Source organism: Cherax quadricarinatus, chromosome 6 (assembly GCF_038502225.1).
Source record: "Cherax quadricarinatus isolate ZL_2023a chromosome 6, ASM3850222v1, whole genome shotgun sequence".
Classification (NCBI taxonomy): domain Eukaryota; kingdom Metazoa; phylum Arthropoda; class Malacostraca; order Decapoda; family Parastacidae; genus Cherax; species Cherax quadricarinatus.
The window spans coordinates 1,760,067-1,770,066 of NC_091297.1; the positions used below are offsets into that span (position 1 = coordinate 1,760,067).

The 10,000-nt window shown below is 37.0% G+C and overlaps 1 protein-coding gene across 8 annotated transcripts in view; it reads left to right on the forward strand.

The window, feature by feature from the left end:
- The window catches only part of LOC128692060 (cholesterol transporter ABCA5), a 408,467-nt gene that overhangs the window by 254,832 nt on the left and 143,635 nt on the right, over positions 1–10,000 (forward strand). For all 8 annotated transcript variants that reach the window (XM_070079720.1, XM_070079724.1, XM_070079709.1 and 5 more), the window contains one exon: positions 7,531–7,670. In XM_070079720.1, coding sequence (XP_069935821.1) covers positions 7,531–7,670 — 140 coding nt within the window. The remainder of the gene's footprint in view (positions 1–7,530; positions 7,671–10,000) is intronic.

The following is a 10,000-nucleotide window of genomic DNA, read 5'->3' on the forward strand; positions in this document are numbered from 1 at the left end:
CCAGGAACTTTTTTTTATACCAACTCATACAGTTACAGTGGACCTCCGCGAATTTGCAGTTCCGAATTCATGGATTTTTCTTTAGGACCTAACTAATAATTTTTTGTGGAAATCCCCACAAATTCACTGAGTTTTTTTTGGCTTTTTTCATGGCAATATATAATTTTTTATGCATTTTAACGCTAAATGTTAAGAAAAATATCATTTAAATTACTACCATATATTTACCGTATGTATACCACAAAAAACTGGATTGCATGAATTACAGTATACCAAAGAAAATGGGCTTGCATGGTTACAGTACATGCATATGGGGGTAACACTGGTACATGTATTTTACGTTCTAGTGCTGCGGGAGACAAAGCAGTACAGTACTGTATAAGGATTTATCTTTACTACAGTACATTTTTTTTTTTTTTTTTTTTTTTAGGGTGACATATGAAGCTGAGTTTGAAATTAAATTACAGTGTTTTGGGGGTGTATTTAGGATTTAAACTATAAAAATAGGCATTTATAGGCATTTTTTTTAACCACTACCAGAATTTGCGGTTTTTCCAGATTTGTGGGTGGCCTTGAAACGTAACCCCTGCGAATATGGGGGGACTACTATACTTTTTAGTACTATGTATAATTAAGCCCACAAAAATTTCTGAGATTAATGCATCCTCACATCTGGACCAGTATAAAAGATCCTCTCAGAGGAAGGATAAGTTTATAGTTTATAAGTTTATAAATTCAAGTCTCTAATCAAAGATCACTTACTCACCCAAAACCAAATAAATACAGTGGACCCCCGCATACCGTTGGCATCACATAACGTTAAATCCGCATACCGATACATTTTATCGCTAAGATTTTGCCTTGCATACCGCTAAAAAACCCGCTCAACGCTATTCGTCCGAGATGCGTCTAATGTGCGGCCTGAGCCAGCCTCACATGTTCCGCCGGTGGCATTGTTTACCAGCCAGCCTCCGCGGTAACATCCAAGCATACAATCGGAGCATTTCGTATTACTACAGTGTTTTTGGTGATTTTATCTGCAAAATAAGTGACCATGGGCCCCAAGAAAGCTTCTAGTGCCAATCCTACAGGAATAAGGGTGAGAATTACTATAGAGATGAAGAAAGAGATCATTGCTAAGTATGAAAGTGGAGTGAGTGTCTCTGAGCTGGCCAGGTTGTATAGTAAACCCTAATTAACCATCGCTACTATTGTGTCCAACAAAACGGCAATCAAGGAAGCTGTTCTTGCCAAAGGTTCAACTGTGTTTTCGAAACAGACATCGCAAGTGATGGAAGATGTTGAGATTCTCTTATTAGTATGGATAAATGAAAAACAGATAGCAGGAGATAGCATCTCTCAAGTGATCATAAGTGAAAAGGCTAGGAAGTTGCATGAGGATTTAATTAAAAAAATGCCTGCAACTAGTGATGATGTGAGTGAATTTAAGGCCAGCAAAGGTTGGTTTGAGAGATTTAAAAAGCGTAGTGGCATACATAGTGTGATAAGGCATGGTGAGGCTGCCAGTTTGGACCACAAAGCAGCTGAAAAATATGTGCAGGAATTCAAGGAGTACATGGACAGTGAAGGACTGAAACCTGAACGAGTGTTTAATTGTGATGAAACAGGCCTGTTTTGGAAGAAAATGCCAAGCAGGACCTACATTACTCAGGAGGAAAAGGCACTCCCAGGACATAAGCCTATGAAAGACAGGCTTACTCTGTTGATGTGTTCCAATGCTAGTGGTGATTGCAAAGTGAAGCCTTTATTAGTGTATCACTCAGAAACTCCCAGAGCGTTCAGGCAAAAGAATATCCTCAAGGCTAATTTGTGTGTTCTGTGGAGGGCAAACAGTAAGGCATGGGTCACTAGGGACTTTTTCTATGACTGGTTACACCAAGCATTTGCCCCCAATGTGAAAGATTACCTAACTGAAAAGAAATTAGACCTTAAGTGCCTCCTGGTATTAGACAATGCCCCTGGTCATCCTACAGACGTGGCAGAGCGACTTTATGGGGACATGAGCTTCATTAAGGTGAAGTTTTTGCCTCCTAATACCACTCCTCTCCTGCAGCCCATGGACCAGCAGGTTATTGCAAACTTCAAAAAACTGTACACAAAAGCTCTGTTTGAAAGGTGCTTTGTAGTGACCTCAGAAACTCAATTGACTCTAAGAGAGTTTTGGAGAGATCACTTTAATATCCTCAATTGTGTAAACCTTATAGGTAAGGCTTGGGAAGGAGTGACTAAGAATACCTTGAACTCTGCTTGGAAGAAACTGTGGCCAGAATGTGTAGACCAAAGGGATTTTGAAGGGTTTGAGGCTAACCCTGGGAATCCTATGCCAGTTGAGGAATCCATTGTGGCATTGGGAAAGTCCTTGGGGTTGGAGGTTAGTGAGGATGATGTGGAAGAGTTGGTTGAGGAGGACAATGAAGAACTAACCACTGATGAGCTGCTAGATCAACTTCAACAGCAAGAGGCCAGACCTGAGGAAACTGCTTCGGAGGAGGGGAGAGAGAAATTGAAGAAGTTGCCTACTTCAAAGATTAAGGAAATGTGTGGAATGTGGCTTAAAGTGCAAACCTTTTTTGATGACAATCACCCTAACACAGCTACTGCAAGCCGTGTTGGCAACCTGTACACTGACAATGTTGTGAAACACTTTAGGAATGTCATAAAGGAACGAGAGGTACAGGCCACTATGGACAGATATGTTGTGTGACACAAGTCCAGTGACTCTGAAGCTGGTCCTAGTGGCATTAAAAGAAGAAGGGAAGTAACCCCAGAAAAGGACTTGACACCTCAAGTCTTAATGGAAGGGGATTCCCTTCTAAACACTAAGACTCTCTCCTCCTCCCATCCCATCAATCATCACCAGATCTTCAATAAAGGTAAGTGTCATGTAATTGTGCATGCCTTTTTCAGTTTGTGTGTATTAAAATTAATATTTCATGTGGTAAAAAAAAATTTTTTCATACTTTGGGGTATCTTGCACGGATTAATTTGATTTCCATTATTTCTTATGGGGAAAATTCATTTGCATAACGATAATTTCGCATAACAATGAGCTCTCAGGAATGGATTAATATCGTTATGCGGGGGTCCACTGTACTGAATAACTGAACCTTATAAATTGTATATCTTAAATGTTTCTCACAATTATATCACATAAATGTTAAACCTAAGACCCAATCTAACTTTGTTATTTTTTAAATACACTACCTAACAGAATACTCCATTCTACTGAATGCACAGCAATGCATGCAACCATGTGACCTGTCTTTGTAATACTCATTTGTGCTTTATTGTTATCTGTTTACAATAATGTTTTACCACTGATTACATCATTGCTTAGTTAATCTTAAGTTAATTTTAAGCCTGCCCATAATGCTATGCATGCAAGTGGCTTTGGCATGCTGTGCTTACCTGTATTTTTTTGTACCTCTGTATGTATGTTCAAATTATTAAATAAATAAATAAATAACTAAATAAATAAGTAGAATAATACTACTGATCACTACTCCACCTTCCTTGTAACCAGTATATATGAATTACAACTCAAAACTTTTAAGATCTCATTCTAACTCCACGATGAAACATCACTTATCCCTTTCATTGTCGGTCCTGTTATTTAACGGCTTTGAAGCCAGTTTCGTTCCCATATTACTATGCCATGAGCTCAACTCACTCAGATAAGCTGTGAGCAGTAAATTTGGGCCTAGATATGAGAGAATAAGTCTATGAGGATCCTGCGACATGCAGTGCATAATGAGAAAAAATTACAATTGTGTTTTTGGTTTAAAACAGTGACTTTGTGGTGTATTTTTGTATGTTTTTATGGTTATATTCTCGGTTTCTTGGTCTCATTTGATAGAGTGGAAGATATACTACAGAAATAGAGATGATGATTTTGATTGGTTTCAGGATTGTAAGTAGCGTGAAATTGAGCTCAGAGTAGTTGAAATGTTTGATTTTTGCCGATATTCCAGAGTACACAACTGACATCACTTGTTCAATACACGTCCAACTGGCAAGTCTAGTGTGCACTTAGGAATGCACTGACATTATTTATACAATTATTACAATAATACAGTAGTCTGCATAACAGTAAATTATTTTTTTGTGTGTGTGTGTGTGAATTAAAATTCAAAGTGGAAAGCAAGCATGATATAAGAGGGGCCTGGAGACATGACTAGGAAACAGAGGAAATGCTTTTTAGTGCCAGGAATGTCTACATTGTTTATTATAGACAGACCCTGTTTTTAAACTGGCAATTTTTTAATATGTAAGTTTTCCATCAAAGTTCGTACTTTTGGTTTCGTTACCTTTGGAAAAGGATTCTTTATCATTTCGTTAGTTAAAATATCATTTTCATTTAAATTCTTCAACTCAGAGAGCAAGTTTGAGATCAGGGATCTCAGTCGTGAAAGGGTTTATAACTTAATCACAGCAGGAGGCCTGGTCACAGACCGGGCCGCGGGGGCATTGACCCCCGAAACTCTCTCCAGGTGAACTCTCCAGGTAAACATTGACTAACAGAGTTTACTGAAAACCAGGATATTGACATATGGATCAGTATTTTCTACGAAAACCTTTAAAGTAAGCATTGTCCCACTAGACAGATCACAGCAAAGAAACTAAATAGTCTATAGCTAATGAATAGCATAGTCAGGTCTATTGATGTAAAACATAACTGTGAAAAACAGTATTGACTGGGATTAATAACAGAAGAACAAATTAAAAATTACTCATTAATACTCGCCATACTAATGAGAAAGTTTAAACAGCTCTATTATGCTACCCTTTGATTGAACTTTGTTTAGAAAGAGGTTTGGTAACAGGTAATATATACAGTATTAAAAAAAAAGAAGATAAAGCATGGTAATATAGCCAGGTACATTCACTCATGTCTTCCTTGTTGGAGTTCAGTAGTTTGAGCCTAATGTGTTAATGGAGATTTTTTCAATGTACAAGATGCGATATAGGGTGTAATGACAGTACTCTGTTTGATTATTTATTGGTGGATAAAAGGTTGATGGGTAGACTTCTGGATGTACATGTTTATAGAGGGGCAACAGATATATCAGATCATTATTTAGTTGTAGCTACAGTGAAAGTGCATAAACTAAAGGAGGAGGCATTTAGGGTAAGATACAGGCATCTGTTGGGAAAAAGATGGGCTAGTGAGAGTATAGGTAATGAGGGGGATTGAAGAGGTGTGGGATATATATAAGAATCCAGTGTTAGAATATGCAGCAGAAATTTGTGGATGTAGCAGGGTGGGTGCAGGAGGGAAGAGGACAATTGAAGATATTTCTTCACATCTAGTTGTATATGCTCCAGTAATGGTATCTATTAGCAGTAGAGTGCAACAACAACTAGAAACTTAAAAATAAATACATGCTAACCTCAGCATAGTACTGAAGACATGTTATGTCAAGCACACCGGTAGCTCCTCTCCAGAAGCTACAAATAGGTGTTGATCACATACTGTTATAGTTTTCATGCCTGTTATTTTATTGATGATAAAGATTTTAATATCTCCATTGTCTTGTATTAAATTTAATACAGTATGTAAATTTAGGAAGACACCTAAGACTGAGATGACAGCTGATCACGATAAAATAAATATTAAATTATTTCCTGATTCCATTATAGGGAAGCAATATGGCAAATTTTCTAAATGCATGGAATAAATAGTAGATTACTAAAAGCAGTAAAAAGTTTATGCATATAGTGAGGCTTAGGTTAAGATACATAGGAGAGAGGGGGACTATTTTCCAGTAAAATTAGGCCTTAGACAGGGATATGTAATATCACCATGATTGTTAAATATACAGTATTTATAGATGGGGTTGTAAAAGAATTGACTGTAAAGGTCTTGAAGAGGTGTGGAACACAAAGTGTAGCTTTCCATGGCTGCATTTTTCAGAAGACACAATTCTTTTGAGAGATTCTGAAGAGAAATTACAAAGATAAGTGAAGGAATTTGAGAATGCAAAAGACGGAAATTAAAAGAAAGCATAGAAGAGAGCAGTGATGAAAGTAACAAAAGTTTAGGCAGTGAAAAACTGGATATCACATTGAAGAGAGGGAGTATGAAGGAAGTGAGCTCTTTTTTTTAACACTACTGATGTCTCCCACTGAGGTTGGGTGACCTGACAAAGAAGAAAACATTTTCACTTGCACCCATTCAATCACTATCTTTCGAGAAGGGTGCTAATTTTATACTTCAAATAGCCCTCCAAACTGCAACATCTCCATTCCTCCTTCAGAATGCAGGACTCAAGTCTGGCAAACCGGTTTTCCTGAATCCCTTCATAAATGTCACCCCCAACAGCATGTCTAATCAAAGAAACTGCTTACCTACATTCATTCCTATCTAACATGCTCTCAGAAGCCCGTTGGATGTCCAACAGGTTTGTATGAATGTATTCAGATATATGGAAGGTGAATCATGGAATAGATGAGGGAAAAAGATGAGGCATCTATGGAAAGAAATCAGTTTATCTATGGAGGTACTAAAAGGTATTGTACCAAAATACTGTTCAGTGGTACCAACACTTCTATGTGGATGTGAGGCATGGGTTTTAAATATTGGTGAAAGGAGGAAGTCAGAATCAGTGGACATGTCATACTTGAGAGTGACAATACACAAATAACCCGCACATAAAAGAGAGAAGCTTACGACGACGTTTCGGTCCGACTTGGACCATTGACAAAGTCAATGTATCGTTCCAGTCACGGTATTGTGCCTTTTTGTTATTTATTTGAGAGTGACAAGTGGTATGAATATTACGCATAGCATGTAGAGCATAGAAATTAGAAGATGGGGTGGAGTTAATAAAGGTATAATTCTGAGGGATGAGGAGAAATGTTGAGGGGGTTAGGGTATTTAGAAAGGATGAAGAAAAATAGGATGACTAGGAGGGTGTGTAAATCTGGGGTGGAAGGAAAGAAGGATAGGGGTTGTTCCATGATGGGAGAGGGCTAAAGATATTTTGAACACTAAGAGTTTGAGCATCCAGCAGACTTATATGAGTGTGTTAGATCAAAGTGATTGAAGATGAATGGTTTTTATAGCATCTGAAATTTTGAGTGTAAGCAAGGTAACATTTATGAAGGGATTTTGAGAAACCAGTTAGCCAGATAATGTGACATTTTATTGTGGCAACGTTTCGCTTGATAAAGCTCCTGGAGAGCGAAACGTTGCCACAATAAAATGTCACATTAGTTGCACTTGTGTCCTTTTACTTTACATATTGTCGGTAATTCTACCAACTTTATTACAGTTAGCCAGACTTGAGTCCTGGAGGTGGGAGATACATTCCCTACACTGAAGAAAATGTGGGGATGTTGCAGTTCGAAGGGTCATTTAAACTATAATGCCTACACATTTCTGGCAAGACAGCTTGAATGAATGTTGGTGTATATGTTTTGTTTTTTGGCTCACCCTACTCTGTGGGAGAGTCAGTGTGCTTAAAAAATTTTTACAATATTCCTTTATGAATTACATGTCTCTAACAGGTAATCCTACTGACAACCCATTTTATGGACGAAGCTGATATTTTGGCTGATAGGAAGGCAGTTGTTTCACGTGGCAGACTTCGGTGTTGTGGCTCCTCTCTTTTCCTAAAAAACAAGTTTGGGCTTGGTTATCATCTCACGTATGTATATTGTAGATCAGTGCTTTGTGAAATTTTTATATTATTTAATTTTACTCATCTCTGTTCATCCTTTGTTTGGTCTCAAGGCAGAATAACATGTAAAATGTCACAGGCTGAATTGTTACCAAAATGTTTGGATAATGATTATCTCAGCAGAAACTCCCCTTAGGGTACTGGTGAGGGTTCTTGATCCAAGGAATTGAAGTTACCCTCACCTTATTTTGATGAAACCTGATTTCCACCCATTCCCCAAGAATATAATAATAATATTCAATATAAAAATATTTTTATTTGACTGCTAAACACCCAGTTTTCTGTTGTAAATATTATGTTTGTTTTAATAGTTCTGCTTTCATTTGAGTGAAGAATCTTCCAGATGTATGAGAATAAACTGTATAGGAAATTATTCTGTAAGATTTAAACTATAGTATAATCGAGGATTTCTTACAGGAAAATAAAACTACTTAGGCTGAAAGTAAGGAGAATAAAAGAAATGGTTGATTTTAAAATTTATTAACCCTTTCACTGTTTTGTATAGAGATCTATGCCAGGGGTCACTTATGTAGACCTACATTTTGAGCTCAGTGCTCTCAGATAAGCTGTGATCAGTAAATTTTGGCCAAGACATGAATGAGTCTGTGCAGTGAGTGTGCGCAGTGTAAAAAAAAATCTTGCCTCACATGGTGTATGATGGGAAGAGCTAACTTACGACCTTGTGTTTGGTTTCAAATAGTGACTTTGAGATGTTTTCTAGGATGGTTTTTATGGCTTTATTGGCTGTTTCTTGGTATCATTTGATAGAAGATATACTACTAAAATTGGTTAGTTGCAGGAATGAACATACTGTGCAAGTAGGGATGATTTTGACTGGTTTCTATTGGGTAGTAGTTTGAAATTGAACTCAAAATAGCAGAAATATTTGATTATTGCTGGGTAAAACCTCCTGTACACTGCTGGTCTAATTTATAAATTATTGGAACACCATTAATTATGACAAGTCTTTTTTCTTTTTTTAACAAACCGGCTGTATCCCACCAAGGCAGGACGACCTAGAAAGAAAAAAAAGTTTCTCTTTTTAAATTTAATAATGTATACAGGAGAAGGGGTTACTAGCCCATGGCTCCTGGCATTTTAGTCACTTCTTACGACACGCATGGCTTACGGAGGAAGAATTCTGTTCCACTTCCCCATGGAGATAAGAGGAAATAAACAAGAACAAGAACTATTAACCCTTTCAGGGTCCGTCCCGTAGATCTACGGCTTTATGTTCAGGGTCCAAACCGTAGATCTACGCCATGAGCTCAGCTCACTCTGATAAACTGTGAGTGGTACATTTGGGCCTAGATATGAGAGAATACATCTATGTGGTATGTGTGCACCACATAAAACAGATCCTGCAGCACACTGTGTATAATGAGAGAAAAAAAATTAAATCATGATTTTTCGATTAAAACAGCAACTTTGCAGTGTTTTTTCGTATGTTTTTTATAGTTGTATTTGCGATTTCTTGGTCTCATTTGATAGAATGGAAGACATATTACAGAAATAGAGATGATTTTGATTGGTTTTAGCATTGGAAATGGCTTGAAACTGAGCTCAAAGTAGCAGAAATGTTAAATTTTTGCCGATATTCAAGAGTAAACAAACGACCTCACACGTCTAATACACGTCAGCTGGTGGGTCTAATATACATTCACAAATATGGTGATGATATTTATACAATTATTACAGTATTGCATAACAGTAAATCTTCTATTTTTTGGTGTGAATAAAAATTCATTATGTGAATAAAAAATCAAAATGGAATTTATTTGTAAAGCCTCAAAACATAACTAATGAACAGAGGAAATGTTAGTTTAGTGCCAGGAATGCCTACATTGTTCATTCTGGACCCTATTTTGAAATTGGAATATTTTGAACTTTGTGTTAAATTGGCCAAATTAACAATTTCCGATCACTTTATTTTGTAGTTGAAACAGTTGACTTGGCGATTTCTTGTGCTCAATCGATAGAATAGAAGTAATACTAGTGAAATAGCTAAGAATTTGGTTGATTGGAATAATGTAATTGGCCTAAAATGGGAGTCAAAGTCGGCAAAATCGCCGATTCGTAAATATCGCTGACACATCAAAATTTGCGAGAGCATAATTTCGTCAATTTTCCACCAAATTTCGTACTTTTTGTTTTATTACCTTCACAAAAAGATTTTCTACGATTTCATAAGAAAAAATAACAAATTTTTTTTTTGAAAATTCTTGGACACTGGTGCGTGACTCCAGATTTGGGCCTTGGACCCTGAAAGGGTTAAGGAAGTAGAATAAAACCCAGAG